Source organism: Nomascus leucogenys, chromosome 21 (genome assembly GCF_006542625.1).
Source record: "Nomascus leucogenys isolate Asia chromosome 21, Asia_NLE_v1, whole genome shotgun sequence".
In the NCBI taxonomy this organism is placed as follows: domain Eukaryota; kingdom Metazoa; phylum Chordata; class Mammalia; order Primates; family Hylobatidae; genus Nomascus; species Nomascus leucogenys.
Window position 1 is genome coordinate 20,383,222 of NC_044401.1, and position 18,230 is coordinate 20,401,451.

General features: G+C 38.2%; 1 protein-coding gene across 1 annotated transcript in view; it reads left to right on the top strand.

Moving 5' to 3' along the window:
* The window catches only part of ABI3BP (ABI family member 3 binding protein), a 247,464-nt gene that overhangs the window by 117,400 nt on the left and 111,834 nt on the right, over nucleotides 1-18,230 (top strand). The window contains exons 7-14 of the mRNA XM_030802139.1: nucleotides 604-652; nucleotides 1,588-1,659; nucleotides 2,233-2,325; nucleotides 10,482-10,559; nucleotides 12,522-12,596; nucleotides 13,353-13,427; nucleotides 14,524-14,595; nucleotides 15,043-15,117. Of these exons, the coding sequence (XP_030657999.1) occupies nucleotides 604-652; nucleotides 1,588-1,659; nucleotides 2,233-2,325; nucleotides 10,482-10,559; nucleotides 12,522-12,596; nucleotides 13,353-13,427; nucleotides 14,524-14,595; nucleotides 15,043-15,117 (589 nt within the window). The remainder of the gene's footprint in view (nucleotides 1-603; nucleotides 653-1,587; nucleotides 1,660-2,232; nucleotides 2,326-10,481; nucleotides 10,560-12,521; nucleotides 12,597-13,352; nucleotides 13,428-14,523; nucleotides 14,596-15,042; nucleotides 15,118-18,230) is intronic.

The following is an 18,230-nucleotide window of genomic DNA, read 5'->3' on the forward strand; positions in this document are numbered from 1 at the left end:
CAATACAGAAGATTTGGTTTCTTTCCATTGCAGTTTCTAAGTAAAGTGAACTAATGGGAGTTCTGAAGAAATTGCTTCTGTCAAACCTTGGGATATTTATGAGGGAAACCAAGTGAATCCAATAAAGTAGAGGCAGATGGATGTACTAACAATCTAACCAGCAACTTTTTTTAAGATGGAGTCTCGCTGCTGTCACCCATGCTGGAGTGCAATGGCACGATCTCGGCTCACTGCAACCTCTGCCTCCCAGGTTCCAGCAATTCTCCTGCCTCAGCCTCCCGAGTAGCTGAGATTAGAGGCACCCGCCACCATGCCGGGCTAATTTTTTTTTTTTTTTTTTTGTATTTTTAGTAGAGATGGGGTTTCACCATGTTGGCCAGGCTGGTGTCGAACTCCTGACCTCAGGTGATCCACCCACCTCGGCCTCCCAAAGTGCTGGGATTACAGGCGTGAGCCACCGCGCCCCGCCACCAGCAACTATTAAACCAGTGTCACAGGAGACTTCATTGAAGACAAGAAAGGACTACTTCCAGTTCTCTGAACATTTTAAAGAACAAAAAGTTATTCACAATGACTCAAAAGCTGACTTTCTTCTCTTTTCAGCCAGCATATGTCCCAAGGAAGCTAATCCCAATAACAATCATCAAGCAAGGTAATTTGTCTGCTCTGGAAATGTGTTTAGAGCAATCTTTAATATACTTTTAGCTAAGGTAATCAAACACGGCACATATTTTCTCAATTTTTTAATTGATTTTTTTTGAGAAAAAGTTCAAAGAAAATGTAATGGTCTAATAAACTGGAAGTTAATGGATAATTTTGGCTCTTTTACCAATACACCAAGCTTTGGGCTGGTCACACTGGTCAGACAACTAAGGACAAAGAAACCATCACAAGTATTAAATTTTTTAAAACAAGTTAAATATGTGGAGCTTTGCCCAGGATTAAGTTGTCATACTCGAAGAAACCCACTGATTTAGTGGTCACTTTAAGGAAAGTAAAGATGTCCAGGTTTCCAGAATTATAATGTCACTTCACTTCAGTATCTGACTGTTTTTGTTTTGGCTTCTGCTTTTTCAAATTATTAAAATATATTATTTCCAGAAAGTTTCTTGGTAGAAGAGACAGGGCCTTTAAAAAAATAGTTCTTCATTTTCAGAAAACACAACATCCCAAGTATATTCTCAAAACAGAGTCAGTTAGTGTTGATATTACTCAAAGACTCTTTGCTTTGAGAAAATAAGTTCTCTAAATTTTTATTGCTGGGTCATCACTTCATTTTGTGCTAGTACTGATTGATTTGGGGAAAAGGAAGGCTTCAGGGAATAGAGTTAGGAAGAAAATGTTCCAGTAATTAGAATGGAACACCTTATGATAGAATAATAGCCTTTCATCAGTTAAAGGCGCAGGTGTTAAGGTAAGGTATGCCTTCCAATCCTTCTGTTGGCTATATAGCCAGCCCATTGAGTTGCTTTGTATTAATTAATAAAGTTAGATCAAGGCTTTTCCAGTGCAGATGGCTTCACGTTATTAGCTTCTTACTGCCTCCTATTTCCCACCGCCTCACACTGTCTTTTTGTATTTCAACAGTGATTCAGAATGTTACTCACAAGGATTCAACTAAATCCCCAGAAAAAGCTCCCTTGGGAGGAGTGATACTAGGTGAGTGGATCTCGAAATCTATGCCTAGATTAAGCAAATCGGGCTATCTTTTGAGGATAGGGCTTTGCTGGAGTTTTGCGGTGTGAGTAGTTCTGTTTAATTGACGTGGTTCACTCCCTTTCACTGTTTAGCATCCTGGCTCGTGTCCATTCCAGGCTAGGAGCCAAGCCATGCTGTCTTTATCATGGTGTGTTAAAGAAATAGCTCTAGCACATGTGCAGTGGGAATGATGGCACCTGTCCTACCTGCCCCACAGAGTTGACTGAACTGCTGTTTTAAAAATCATTATTATTGATAATAATCTTTGTTCACCACACATCTTAGCAGCCATTATACAATTTTTGAGTCTATGGATTAAAAGCCAGAGGATTTTAGTAGTTTGGTTAAATATGAAAAATATTCTGTTTAGAATGTATGGTCATATTTTTTCCAACGTTTTAAAGTTTGGGTTAAAATATACTAAGCAAAATAAGTGCTATGCTTCACAGTTTGTAATAGCTGATGTGCTGAGCTTCATTTTATGTCATGATGCACTTTCTTCCCCTTATCTTATTTACATCTATTTCCTTGCAGTCCACCTTATTATTCCAGGTCTTAATGAAACTACTGTAAAACTTCCCGCATCCCTAATGTTTGAGATTTCAGATGCACTCAAGACACAATTAGGTAAGCAGAAAAGTTTTGTATTTGAACTTTGCAATGACTGAGTACTAGCACTGATATTCTTAGGAGATCCAAAGAATCTTGCAAATGAGCTGTTTGAGGATCTCAAAGTAAAAAAGTAGAGGCAAAGAGGTTGGAGTGTTGGAGGTATTCATTATAAATAACATTCTATAAGAAAATAGTTATATGTATATATTTATATAAGGTATATTTATATGTATGAAATAAGAGTGAATGTTTATGAAATTCTTCAAAATACATATGTATAATTTTCTAATAAAGTAATTCTAAATTATACTTACTATACTATTATGGGGCGACTAGGTGTTTTCAATGGAATTGATGTGAAGGTCAGGTTCATTAGAATTATTTACTTGAGATCGATATTGCTTCCTATTTCTAGAAAGAACTGGTTATGAGTTCAGTGTTTAAAAAATATATAACAGTAAAAAAAAAAAATGGAAAATCCACTTATAAAAGGGCCAGGGAATAAATGTGGAGGTCCCTGGGCTGAGTTGGTTGCTGCATTTAAGTATCAAATTAGGCTCTGAATTGTATCTTAGCAGAGAATCTCAAGCTTGAGCAAACATCAGGAGCACCTGGAGGGCTTAACGCAAAGACTGCTGCCCACCCCCCAACCCCCGCCCCAACGCCCACCCACCTCCAGAATTACTGATTCAGTAGGTCCAGTATGGGGACTGAGAATTTGCATTTCTGACAAGTTTCCAGGTGATACTGACGCTGCTGGTCTAGGAACCACACTTTGAGAACTACCCCTCCAATGTCTCTAGAGAATGCCTTGGGCTGTTAATAAATTTGGAAGAAATAGTGCGGTAGAAATGGAACAAGCCTTAAGAATACAGAATGTATTCCCTGAGCTAGGCACTGGCTGTGAACTTTAATGTTTAATATGTGATTGAATCAGCACATTGTATGGATAAAGAAACGGAGGCCCAAGCCCCTGTTTGGCAACAATCATTCAACAAATACTATGCATTACCCTATGTCAAAACCACAAGTTGCTGGGGGCTATGATGGTGAGTTACCCAGGCATGGCACCTGCTCATTCTGGGACCTCAGACAAGGCACTTACTTTCTCCTCCCTTACTGGGGGCCTTACCTGTCCCCTTCAGTTGATATTTCCTCTTTTTTGGCTGAGAGAGAGGCAGAAGAAATGACAAGATATAACCCAAATATTTTTTACTTCAAGAAAATACCATGAAACATAACAATAGGCTGGGGTCCTAGGTGGACAGACCCTCTGGTCAGGTCGGGGCTTGCTGTGATCTCTCTGTTGGCAAGAGCATGCGTCCACTGGGAACAAACCCTTGATGATCCTGACGAGTAGCTGCTGGTACAGTGCGGGTCCCACAAGCCAATAACTCATTTCCTTTTTCCCCCTTTCCCTCCCTGCCCTGGAGACTTATTGGGGGAAAAAGACATCAAATCTAATGAGGTACCAAATGTTGATGTCTTTTTCTTGTTTCCAATTTTCTTCTTTAGGGAATAGGGCCATGTAGAGATGTTTAGAAGTTTTGTCCACATAATGTCAAGCTACTTAATTTTTTAAAAAAACTTGAAAAGAAATTGCTATCTCTTCATGTGTTTTCCAAATATCCAGACACTTAACTTTGCATAAATAGTGTTACCTGAAAGTTTAAGTTAACTTTTTTCATTTTTTGCTTGTCTGATCTGAGGCAATCCAGTTATAAAAATTTTAAAAGGCAAGATCTTAAGTTCTTTTTAGGTGTTGATTTTGAGAAACTCCTGGAAGAAGGAAGAGGAAGGCCTTAAGTGGGTAGAAAAGCACTTAACTGGGGACTATTAGACTTACAATTTTGAAAAATTTTCCAAAACTTATGGTTCAACATCTTAGTAAGATGTGAAAATATTTGCCAATATATCTTTGTGGTTTTGTGCAATCCTTATATTTTTACTTTAAAATAGTCATATCTAGTTGTCATAGAGTGAATTACTTCCCAGAAAATAGATAAGTGACTCTGGACTTCATTTTCTTAATTTGTACATCAGACTTGATCACCTCCCTTTAACTGTAAAACCCCCTGACCCAACCCTACATCATGTAAATGTGATGCTGCCAGGATGCTCCCAAATTAAGTTCCCTCAGTGAATCTGTGTTTGGAAGAGTTAAAGCTCTGGACTCTTGCATCCACCTGTTCTCTGCCCAGAGACTGTATACTTTGCCCCGTGCCTAGAACTTGTTTGGAAGGAGGGAAAAAAAAGGAGCTGGTCAATCTCTTATTGATTTAGTCCCTAATGTGTCCATCAAAACTGTAGAAAGCAGGATTTGTGAAGGGGACTGAAAATGAGCAGGGGTGTTTCTCAGACCATGGCTGTCAGTTTCAAACTGGAAGATGTCATGGTCCATTCCTCAGTGCTTAGTCTTGAGTGATATTTCCTAATCTTTAAAAAAATGTTTAAAAGTTCTACATGCTACCATAATACCAATGTAGCATTTTTGCTTGCTTTAAGGAATTAAAGTGGATTTTTGTCTTGGGATTCGTTTTTACTTTTGCTTTTCTGATATGATTCACTAAAAGTCCAGAATTAAGTATTATTCTAATAAAGAAAAATTAAATGCAAATAGTAAAATGCAAATAATTAAAACTATGAAAATAGTAAATATGTTTTTAAACTTGGCTTTTGAGGGAAATGCCTGTCTTAAATTGAATACATGGGCAAGATGGGATGGTTCATGCCTGTAACCCCAGCACTTTGGGAGGCTGAAGCCAGGGAATCGTTTGAGATTAGCAATGCAAGACTAGCGTAGGCAATATAGCAAGACCCCATCTTTACAAAAAAATATTAAAATAAAAAAATAGCCAGCCATGATGGTACATGCCTGTAACCCTAACTACTCAGAAGGCTGAGGCAGGAGGATCACTTAAGCCCATGAGTTTGAGGTCTCAGTGAGCTCTGATTGCACCACTGTACCACAGCCTGGGCAGCAGAGCAAGACCCGGTCTCTTAAAATATGATGCTAATAATAACAGAACACATAGAAAATTTAACATATGCAGAATTTTTTACACACTGTATTAGTCCATTTTCATACTGCTGGTAAAGACATACCCGAGACTGGACAATTTACAAAGAAAGAGGTTTAATTGGACTTATAGTTCCGCATGGCTGGGGAAGCCTCACATCCATGATGGAAGGCAAGGAGGAGCAAGTCATATCTTACATGGATGGCAGCAGGCAAAAAGAGAGCACTTGTGCAGGCAAAGTCCCATTTTTAAAGCCATCAGATCTCATGAGTCTTACTCACCATCACGAGAATAGCATGGGAAAGACCTGCCCCGATGATTCAGTCCCCTCCCACAACATGTGGGAATTCAAGATGAGATTTGTGGGGACACAGCCAAACCATATCACGCACCGAAGAGACTGATAGCCAGTATGTTTGAAAATGTCCAATAAATCAAAGGAAAATCCTACCCAACAAATGTACCAACTTAGTAGACCATGTTTCTTACAAAAACTACATATACAATTTTTAAAAATTTTTTTATTGTATATGCTTCGAGAATCCAACATGAAGTTTTTTTATATGTATACCTAGTGAAATAGTTACTATATTCAAGCAAATTAATATCCATTCTCTTGCATAGTTACCCTTTGTGTGTGCATGTGGTAAGAGTACCAAAAATCTTAACAATTTTCCAATATACAATATTATAGTTCTTGTTTTCTACTTTAGATTTCTAGTCTTATTCATCCTATGCATCTGCAACTATTTACCCTCTGTTCTACATTTCCCTATTTCCCCCTCTCCATCCCATCCCTCATAAAGTTTTATTCTCTATATATGTGACTTTTTTTAGATTCCACATATGAGTGAAATCATGCAGTCTTTTTCTTTCTGTGCTTGGCTTATATCATTTAGCATAATACCCTCCAGGTTTATCCATGTTATTGCAAATGGCAGGACCTCCTTTTTTTAAGGCTGAATAATACTCCAATGTGTGTGTACCATAATTTCCTTATACATTCATCAATGAACATTTAAGTCATTTCCATATCTTGGTTGTTGTGAACAATGCTGGAGTGAATGTGGGACTGCATGTGTCTCTATGAGGTGCTGATTTCATTTCCTTTGGATGTGTGTCCAGAAGGGGGATTGTTGGGTCATAAGGTAGTTCTATTTTTAATTTTTTGAGGAAACTCCATACCATTTTCTATAATAGCTGCACCAATTTACATTTCCACCCCAACAATAAACAAGAATTTCCTTTTCTCCACACCCTTGCCAACACCTATTTTTTATCATTTTGCTTAATATCCATCCTAACAGAAGTGAGGTGATATCTCAGTGTGGTCTTAATTTTGCATTTCCCTGATGATCAGTGACGTTGAGCACTTTTTTTTTATACCTGTTAGCCATTTTTATGTCTTCTTTGGAGAAATGTCTATTCAGGTCCTTTGCCCATGTTTTAATTAGGTTATTTGGGGTTGAGGGTTGTTGTGTTACTTTGTTTCGCTGTTTTGTGTAAGTTCCGTATATATTTTGGATCTTAACCCTTCATCAGATACATGTGGTTTGCAAATATTTTCTCTCAATGTATAGGCTGCCTTTTCATTTTGTTTATTGCTTCCTTTGCTGCACAGAAGCACTGTTTTTTGTAAAGTGTGGGCATAAACATTCCTTTATGCCATGAAGGGAGAAATAAACTTCCCTAAAGTTAATTATCGCTGCAACTCAGAAAAGCTGTATTTTTTGAGGTAGTAAATCCTAAAAATAACATCCTCATTCCAGCAGAGCTCATAATGGGACATCAAGAAGTATAATAGCTTGTTCTAAGAACACATGGTGTGAATAATGAGAGATATAAACAAAAAAGTTAGGATTACACACACATCCCCAAGGGACATACAAAGCGTTTGCCAAAGTCAAGACCTAGCCTGCCAAAAATTAAAGGAAACAACTGTGATGGAAAAATGTACAGAAGAAATAGAGGAAAAGGAATTTCCTGGGTTTTAGGCTGTATTCTGATTGCATTTTACTTTCCTATTGCCAAGATTGTGGTTGTGCATAGACAGTGTGGGTGAATGCTCAGGGGTTGATATATCAAGAGTTCCCCATTCAAATACCCTCCCCATCTACTAAGTTCTCTGATGTCTGAAATATCATTTATAGATATACAGTATGGCCTGGTGCAGTGGCTCCCACTTGTAATCCCAGTACTTCGGGAGGCTGAGGCAGGAGGATCAGTTGAGCTCAGGAGTTCAAGACCAGCCTGGCAACATAGTGAGATCCCGTTTTTACAAGATAATAATAGTAACTAGCTAGGTGCTGTGGCACGTGCTTACAGTCCCAGCTACTACCAGGGAGGCAGAAGGAGGAGAATTGTTTCACTTGAGCCCAGGAGTTTGAAGTTTGAGGCTGCAGTGAACTATTATCATGCCACTGTACTCCAGCCTGGGCAACAGAGTGAGACCCTGCCTCAAAAAAAAGAAAAAGAAAAAGAAAAAGAAAAAGCAATATGCCTGTAAAATGAATTAGTAATATATAAAGAATACAAATGTCTCTTAGGAAGGGGTAGTTTGCCTTTTTTCATTAACAGCCTGATTTTAGGCTAATGTGATTGCCAGCTAAGAACATGTTTTGAATAAAGAAATTGAGAGCATTGCCTGTGAAAGTCTAGGATCTGGACGATTAAGCAAATAAATAATAAGAGGTCCTAGGTCAGCCAGGGACTCACTGAGAACATGGGAAATTCTTAATCAGGAAGGAGCCCTGGAAGGAGAGGAGAACACTGAAAGAGAAGAGATCGTGAAAGGAAACCTTATAATTTTACGTTTAAAAAAACTTCCTATGGTGCCTGTTGAAAATAATAGGAACAGAGTGCTTGAAAAATTCATGATCTGAATTTTTTTCTGTGTTGACAATCAGAATGGTTCACACAAAAGACGTCAGAAAAAAAATACTCATAAAATTTAGACGTTTTAAAAATAGAATTTATAAAATTATGCTAGATTTTTTAAAAGTTCCTTTTTATGCCCTGCTAAATTAATTTGAACAATGCTATTAAATATTTTGTTGTGTGAACATGCTTTGCAACTTCAGAAACACACAATTTGTTGCAAATTATCATTTATGACACTTAGTGGTGGCATTTTAAATAATTCTGAAAATTAGCTATCTAGAAATCTGTTGTATGCCTTTATCAAGTAGGGATTGAAAACTGATTTGCTGCTGTAAACATTGTGAAAGATGACTTTCTAATTGTCTTCAAGCTCATCAGAATTAAATAAATATTTTTGAACCCACATTAACAGAAAAGAAGATGGTGTTTACAAAAATAAAGTGAACTACAGATTATAAAATACATGTTCAAAGAATTTTGAGTGTGAAAATTAAAGTTTTCAACAGGGAGCAATTTTGTCCCTTTGGGAATATCTAGAATTGCCTGGAGATACTTTTGGTTGTTAGAAAAGTATCTGTGGGGGCCAGGCACGGTGGCTAACGCCTGTAATCCCAGCACTTTGGGAGGCAGAGGCAGGTGGATCACGAGGTCAGGAAATCGAGACCATCCTGGCTAACACGGTGAAACCCCATCTCTACTAAAAATACAAAAAATTAGCCGGGTGCGGTGGCGGGTGCCTGTAGTCCCAGCTACTCGGGAGGCTGAGGCAGGAGAATGGCGTGAACCCGGGAGGCGGAGCTTGCAGTGAGCAGAGATCGCGCCACTGCACTGTGGCCTGGGAGAAAGAGCAAGACTCCGTCTCAAAAAAAAAAAAAAAAAAGGAAAAGTATCTGTGGAACACAAAATATTCCAAAAGTGTGTGAGAGTACTACTGGAATCCAATGGGTGGAAGGCAAGAATACTGTTCAACATCCTACAGTATACAGGCCAGCCACCCATACAAAAAAATAATCTAGCCTCAAATATCAATAGTGCCAAAGTTGGGAAATCTAAGTTCTATATAGCCTTAGGACTCTGAAAAATCCTGTCCGATTATGTAATCAGCTCAAGGTGGCATGATCAGGGTATCCCAAGGGAGCATGAATTCTTTCATGCTGCTAGACTGTTTCAAAATATTATGAGCAGGTAATATTATGATTCAACACAGAAAATAACTGAATAGAATTAATCCTAATTATACCCTTTCAAATGGGGAATACCATAATCGCTGGGGAACACTGGCTTAGAAATGTTACTTTCTTTGAAAAAGAACATCTACATTTTAAAATGAAGTTTCTCAAATAGTTGCATAAAGAGGAAAAATGGAAAAAATTATTTTATTCTTTGTACTGAATTCCCATAGAGATTAAAAGAGAAGATCTACATTAATATGAGGCTCAAATAAAATTTACTGTTTAATTTTTTGCCACAAATATTTTCAAATAGCTTAGTTTCCTATGTGTGTTGTTTGTGGTTTTCTAAAATCTCAATGTCATAACTTATTACATTTTTTACCATGTATAATAATGGAAATTTTCTTTTTTTTTTTTTGAGACGGGGTCTTGCTCTGTCACCCAGGCTGGAGTGCAGTGGTGTGATCTCGGCTCACTGCAAGCTCCGCCTCCCAGGTTCACGCCATTCTCCTGTCTCAGCCTCCCGAGTAGCTGGGACTACAGGCGCCCGCCACCACACCTGGCTAATTTTTTGTATATTTAGTAGAGACGGGGTTTCACCGTGTTAGTCAGGATGGTCTCGATTTCCTGACCTCGTGATCCACCCGCCTCTGCCTCCCAAAGTGCTGGGATTACAGGCATGAGCCACTGTGCCCGGCTGGAAATTTTCTATAGGTTGATTTTTTAAAATTGGGAGTACTTGAATATAAAATTCCAGGAAGCATTTGCAATATAGCCTACGCCTTCCAGAAATTCTATTTATCAATCAGATGACTTGCGATGTATCCAAGTATTGGGTTGTGATTTTTTTTCTTCATTTCAATGCCAATTTAGACCTTAAAGAATTATCTAGGGTTAATAAGAAAGAATTATCTAGGGTTAATAAGAGAATTTTGAAGACTTATATTAGTTCCTGCTAGAGATACACAATAAAGTTGTTGACTGGCTGGTGGGGAAGGAGTGTGAGATTAGATTTTTAATCTGCTACTTGATTATGCATTGAGGGAGGTATTTTTGGACACTGCAAGTGAGGTAAATTGTTTGTTCTCTGACTTTTTAGCTAAGAATGAAACCTTGGCATTACCTGCCGAATCTAAAACACCAGAGGTTGAAAAAATCTCAGCACGACCAACAACAGGTAATGAGATCGCTATGTTGTTGACCTTGAGAAAAGAAAAAATGCTTTTTTTCAAATACTAATCTGCAGCCTTTTTTTCAGTAAAGAGCCAGTAGGAAATTCATTTTGATCATAAATGCAAAGCAGTGGGGGATTCTATGTCTCTAACGTTTGGGAAAACAACAGCTGCAAAATGGACTATTGAATCACCTAATTAATATGTAATACAGAAGCTGTATTTTTTACTCTAAATGAAAATTATTAGTTCAATTTTATATTAAAACATCATACCACAAGTTTGGTGCTGTTCTTTCATATGATGACATTAGACCATTTTTCATTTCTACACTTTTACAAGTGGTCAGTGTAGCAGAATGCCATATATTCTTCACAAATCCATAGCTTAATATCTATGAAAATACCCTGGAATCATTTAGAAACAAATGTCTCTGGAACTTTAGCAATCCTAGTGTAGAGAATATAGAATAGTTCAGTAATAATCCTTTAAAGAATTAATGCAGTAAGCATTTTCTCCATAGTTTATCACCATTACTAACAAACATTCAGCATCTCTTCTATGCATGAACTACTCAAGTCCAGTCCAGGGGGGAGGCATTAATCTCTGAGCTAGAGTTTTTGCCAGAGTAGTACCACCTTATCCAGGACCTGATGAAACAGACATCTGGCAAGAATTTCCCACAATCTGTATTTAGCAGAGTCACTCCAATCCGAAGTGAATTTTTTAGTCCACAAAATCCTATAACTTGAAATATTGATAATGTACCTTTTACTAAACTTTTGGACTCGTAACTGGTCCAGAGAAGATAAAAGTTGTTGTGGCAGTAAAATAACTTCGAGAAATCCATTCAAGTAGGAATATGTCTGAGAGAGCAAGATGAATATGGTCCTTTTCCAAAGAAGAGAGATGGACCTTTCATCCCCACCTTCATGGGAGTTGGAACAGAGGTATAGCTACTGGAGTGACCCATTTGGATGAAATTCCTAGATGGTTTCTGACTTCAGTATATGTGATCAATATCCAGAAAAGCATAGGCATGGCTCTATAGGGACTCCAAGTCCCTTTCTCCCTCAAAGATTCTACCTACTTTCCCCAATTATACTTTTTTCTCTTGGCAGCATTTCTGATGGGAGAGTCTACATGTTTTTAGGCCTCTGCCAAACCCTCCTCAGAGTTTTCCACTTCAGAAACACTTAGGAAAACACCACAGCTTATTACTCAGGGTTATTGTGTTTATTTTGTGTTCTTGCCCTGCAACATTCTGGGGGTTTCTGGCTCTCAATTCATTTCAGATCCCAGTGATCTTAGTTCTTATTTCACCAAAACTGTTGACTGGCTGGTGGGGAAGGAGTGTGAGCTTTTTAACTGAGCTTTTTATTACCTTTAATCTAGCATTTGGGACAAATCTGTGGCTGAGCATTTAAATTCTGATCATAATTTCAATTCATTTTCAAGCTTTGCATATTCATTGCAGTGTAAGAGAGAAGTCTTATAATGTGATAGCTCTAAGTAAGACTTTTAGCCCAGAGTCATCCTTTCATTTGCCCATTTATTCATTTAATAAACTATTATCTTGATTATCCTTCAGATTCTTCAATAAATGATTTAAAAAGTAATAAACTATTATTATCATGTGCTTGTTTACTATACCCCAGGTATTATACTAAGCCCTGGTGATAAAGAAAAAGGCAGATTTAAAATTATGGTTAAGCTTATAAGTGTTTCAATGAAAGTCAGGTCAGAGTGCTCTTTGGGATAGAAAGCAAACCCAGAAAGGACCAGTTGGGGAGGAGTGTCAGCTCAGGCACTTGAGACAAGCCAAGGAGCTCTTTACATGGTAACACAAAAAGAAATGGGCTATACAAATATCAGTCACTAGTTCTAAAAGGCAGCAAAATGTGTCTCCTGGTGTTTGATTGCTTCACTTTATCTTGATTTGTAAAGTTGTGCTTTTTACCTTTCAGTGACTCCTGAAACAGTTCCAAGAAGCACTAAACCCACTACGTCTAGTGCATTAGATGTTTCAGAAACAACACTGGGTAATTCTAAGAACTTTTTTTTTTTTCTAAAAAAACAAAAGTAACAACGAAGTAACTCCCAGGACTCACAGAAAAGAAACCTGATGCCTCAACTTCTCTCTCCCTCCCCACTTTCTCCTTTTCCTTCCTTTCTGGCAGTGGTTAACCTTCCTCTTTCTTGGACAGATTCCACTGAAGAGTTAACCACATGGCTAATCTTGGTGACTGAACTTCTGGGCAAATCTGGATGCTAATTGCTAACTGAATGCCCTTTTTAACCAGTCTCTGGGTTATACAGACAGAATACCAGCCTATAACCCCCAAATCTTGGGGGAGAATGAAGGAAACCTGGAAGTCTTGAGTCTGTGCTTTCTGCTTAGATTGGCTTTGGGAAGTCTTGTGCGTACTAAATTTGGGGAGAAACCCCAAAAGTGTCATGCTTTTAAACGAGAATTTCATGGCACCCATGTTTGTTGTTTCTTAGCCCAAGAGAATCTAACTTGCTTTATTGTTCTCTTTCCCCTGAAGAAAAGGAGCAGCATGTGTTTTGTTCTGTAATTTGATGTTGATCTTCTCAGCCACACCACTGCCCTTTGAATGTACACCTTCATATTTTAACAGCTATGTAACTTTTCCAGGGAAAGTTATTTCCATTAAAGGTATTGGCTGCTCTGTGTGCAAGAGTCTGTTCCAAAGTTTGCTGCGCATGATCATGGTTAAGCCACAACATCAAAACCCAAGTCCAGGAGTTGCTAACTGCACTCTTTTTTATTGTAGTTCTCAGCAAAAGGACCCCGGAAACATTGCAAACTCTTCTAATACCTCAGTTTGAATTGCCACTGAGCACTCTAGGTAAAAATTAATAAATACTGCAGCTTTATTATTACCTTGGATATTGTATGCATGCTTCAAAGAAGTCTTTTGAATTAATTACGCTAATTTATACCCAATCCCTTAAAGGTGACACAGTCTTCAAGTTTAGGATCCCAAAGAAGCTCTCCCTGTGACAAATCGTTTGGCTGGGTTGTTTTTCTTTTAAGTGGTCATATTTTAATATTATGTTTGATTCTTTTAATTTGGAATCAATATGTCACTGAACAAATTGATCATTTCTGTATTTTTTGTAAATGTTTTTACTCTATTGTCTCTCTTAACAGAGAAGATATACTTATGATATTTCTGCAGACTGCTTCTTAGAATTCTTAGAATTCTGAGTGAAGTATGAAAAAAATGAGGGCAGGGTGCAGCAGCTCACGCCTGTAATCCCAACACTTTGGGAGGCTGAGGCAGGTGGGTTGCCTGAAGTCAGTAGTTCGAGACCACCCTGGCCAACATGGTGAAACCCCATCTTTACTAAAAATACAAAAATTAGTCTGGCGTGGTTGCATGCACCTGTAATCCCAGCTACTCAGGAGGCTGAGACAGGAGAATCGCTTGAACCTGGGAGGCGGAGGTTGCCGTGCGCCGAGATTGTGCCACGCACTGCAACTTGGGTGACAGAGCTAGACTCCATCTCAAAACAAAACACAACAAAAAAAAAAAGGTCGGGGGAGGAGCTTACATATAAAGCCACATAGTTGCCAAAACTATTTTTAAAAGCTTTCAGGTGGACATTTTCTGGTTCAGATGTGTTTGCTTGGTTTAAATTTAAATGAAATATATTTAAGAACACACATAAACATAGCTGAAGAAAGCAAACTGGTTTAATAAGGGTGGAAAGAAGAGTCCAAATACAGTAGCTTAAATTTAGTCACTTAACTATAAAAAATTGAAAAAGAAACTTTCTTATCGTCAACATTGAAACACAGATGTAAGAAATACTACTAATGGTCTCTTAACATGATTTGCCTTTTTGTGTTTGCTTCTGTTTTTGCAAGCTTAAAATTTTAAAAATCTTTTCTGTTACTTGCACCTCAGGTCGTAACTTTCCTTATGTGTTTCATTACAGCTCCAAAAAGGCTTCCAGAATTTCCTGAGGCAAAAACACCCTTCCCTTTTGAGAAACCTAGGGGCACATTGGGTAATAAGAGTACCTTAAATTTAATATTAAGGCTGTGGGTGGTGATTTCTTAATTCCGCAGGACACATTTACTGCATCTTATTTCTGCAAACCTCATGAACTGATAGGCAAACAAGTGGTTGATTTGATTTTTTTTAATAAATCTATTTGTTTGGATTTTCTGCAAATTCAGTAAAACCCATCAGTCTTAATTCCACATAATCCACTTAGCTTTTTGTCCTGAAAAATGTTGACAGTCTGACACCAAACTCTGGTCTCTCTCTGACCACTAATCAAATGTTCTCTGGATGGATACATACTGATTTCTTACTGATATATAATGACTTTTTATTGTATTGGTATATTGCAGGCTTCTGGTAGCCACTTAACCATACCAGCAACATATTTCTGTCTCATTCTCCTCTTAAAAAAAAAATCTTCAGCAAATTCCATTTCTTTTCAATATAGCTTCAAGTGAAAAGCCGTGGATTGTGCCTACAGCAAAAATATCTGAAGATTCCAAAGTTCTGCAGCCTCAAACTGGTAATTAAATCCTTTTCTTAAAAAAATCAATTATAACAAGGAATATGGAGTCACTTATTGTTTTTATTTTTATAGGTTCCTTAATTGATTATCAATATGCTTTGTAATGGAAAATCTATAATACATTTGTTGATACTGAGATGAACCTCATTTTCCCCATTACAAAAGCAAAATGGTCTTGAATGTTTTAAAGACACCTGTTCTAATTTCTGGATACTATAACATCTTAGAAATGTGGCCAGAACATGAACTATGAATTGGCTCATTGATAGAGATCTCTTTAGTGACATGAAAGCAGTACAAAATAAGAAGCATCAGCATGGGTTTGATTTAACAGTATGAGTTTCATATTCTCTTGCAGGGAATATTTGCTTCTTTTTGGCAAAATAATTAAATAAACATTTAAGAGCTTACTATGTGAAGATAGTATAGCAAGTTCTAAAATTTGTAAGTATAGCATGACATGTAGGAGAGACCACAGGTCCTTGCAGTTAATAATAGACCTTGGTTCCAGGCCTCGCTCTCCTAGTAACCATGTGATGGCTACTTTTCTCTACTTTCGGAAGGTATTGGTTTCCTCTTTTGCAAACTGTGGCAACTGGCTTTTTTTTTTTCCTGTTGAGAATTCTTGTGTTCCACCATTAAAATTGACTGAGATATGTTTCTTTTACAAAAAATATTTTTCTCAATTAAATTCTATACATCTTTTGATTGCCTAGCAGTCAACTAAAGAGTGTATTCAGCATATGAGAATTATAAGAAGACCTCAGAAACCATCCTTTATGATTACTTCCGTGATTTTTGTGTTTTGCTTATTTGTATTTTAATTTTTGTAAATCTTCTAGTTGTTTTGACTTTATTTGGGGTACATATCATATAGTGTATAATGAAGCTGGACGTTTCATGTAATGAACTTAAATGCAGCAGCATTTTGTGGTGCTCTCCACAGTCCAGCAGAGGACTGGGTTTGAGAAAGGATGAGCATGAGCCCTCATAGATCTTGGTGAAATTATCCTATCTCTAGTATAAGTAATGGGCTCAGATATCTGCAAAAGATAGAAGATGATGTCAAATTAAGGGAATATGTCTATTATAGTCGCCCCTAGTTTCCCTAAGTGGGAACACACTTGAAAGTTGGCCATGGTTGTTCGCTTATCCAGAGAAGCCTCAAACTGTATCTAAGTCTTGGTTTCCCTAGTCACTGATTCTTTTTTTTTTTTTAATTTTATTTTTTATTATTATACTTTAGGTTTTAGGGTACATGTGCACAATGTGCAGGTTTGTTACATATGTATCCATGTGCCATGTTGGTGTGCTGCACCCATTAACTCGTCATTTAGCATTAGGTATATCTCCTAATGCTGTCCCTCCCCCCTCCCCCCACCCCACAACAGTCCCTGGAGTGTGACGTTCCCCTTCCTGTGTCCATGAGTTCTCATTGTTCAATTCCCACCTGTGAGTGAGAACATGAGGTGTTTGGTTTTTTGTCCTTGTGATAGTTTACTGAGAATGATGGTTTCCAGTTTCATCCATGTCCCTACGAAGGACATGAACTCATCATTTTTTATGGCTGCATAGTATTCCATGGTGTATATGTGCCACATTTTCTTAATCCAGTCTATCATTTTTGGACATTTGGGTTGGTTCCAAGTCTTTGGTATTGTGAATAGTGCTGCAATAAACATACGTGTGCATGTGTCTTTATAGCAGCATGATTTATAGTCCTTTGGGTATATACCCAGTAATGGGATGGCTGGGTCAAATGGTATTTCTAGTTCTAGATCCCTGAGGAATCGCACCCTAGTCACTGATTCTAAACTTCCAGTGCAATTAACTAAAGCGGGGGCAAAAACCCCTTTAGCAATCCGAGTCACCTGGGTCTAAAATCTGGGTTCTGAGTTGAATTTCATACTGAGCCTCTGGCAGCAGTAGCCATCACCCAGGTGCAGCTGCATTGTAATTATGATGCAACAACTAGTCTAGGGGCATATGTGATGGTTTATCTGCTGCACCGTGACAGCCCTGGCTGTGACTCCCACATCCCTCAAGAGCACCTGAGCCAAGTGCCTTTGGGGATTTGGAGACTAGATAAACTTTTAGATCCCTTTCATCTTTTAGCTTTTGGGTTATAACGTGGGGAACATGGGGTTCTTTGGGTTTTCTTTAAGCAACATCTAGTGTTTGGTTTCTATGAATACTCAAGAGCAAACTAACCAAAACATCAAGGAAACCATTTTCGAGACTTTAATGCCTGGCATTTGAATTATATATGAAGGCTTGAGTTGAACCAAGCATTGGGGAATGGGGAGAATATGTTGGAATGTGAAGGTTGCAGAGTTACAATGAGACGAAAATAGATGATATAGGAAATGCCAATAAAGGAAAGGTTTCTTTTGCCTTTCATTCAAAAAAGGAATATTCTGGTTTTGCCCTGATGGACTATGAGCAGCGGCTAATGCAGCAGGAAACTGACTCTTTATTCAGCTGCTGCACTACTGCCAGGGCAACCTTAGGTCGCCAGAGAACTTCCAACTGAGAACTCCCAACCCTGTCTAGACAAAGAATGGAGGCTTGTCATAAACTGTAATAACAGTACAGTATGTGATTGCACGTATTAACATTAGCCCTTGAAGCTTCCCATCCTGCCTTGTAACAGTTAATTTTTATGTCTTTGCTACTTAGCATGATCCTCAGTCCAACAGCATTTGGCATCACCCGGGAACTTGTTGAAAAGGCAGAACCTGGGCTCTACTCCAGATCTATTGAAACAAGATCTGCTTTCCAACAAGATGCCCAGGCGATATGAACATTAAAGTTTTTGTTTTTTGAGATGGAGTTTGCTCTTGTCACCTAGCCTGGAGTGCGACGGGTGCAATCTCGGCTCACTGCAACCTTTGCCTCCTGGGTTCAAGCGATTCTCCTGCCTCAGCCTCCCGAGTAGCTGAGATTACAGGCACCTGCCACCATGCCTGGCTAATTTTTGTATTGAACATTAAAGTTTGAGAAGCACTACCTTATCGATATAGTTTATAATGTTTTTACATGGTACTGGTAAGAATCATCGGGTGTAGCTGGTTATAGCACCATGGGCCTCAAATCAATACAAGATCGAT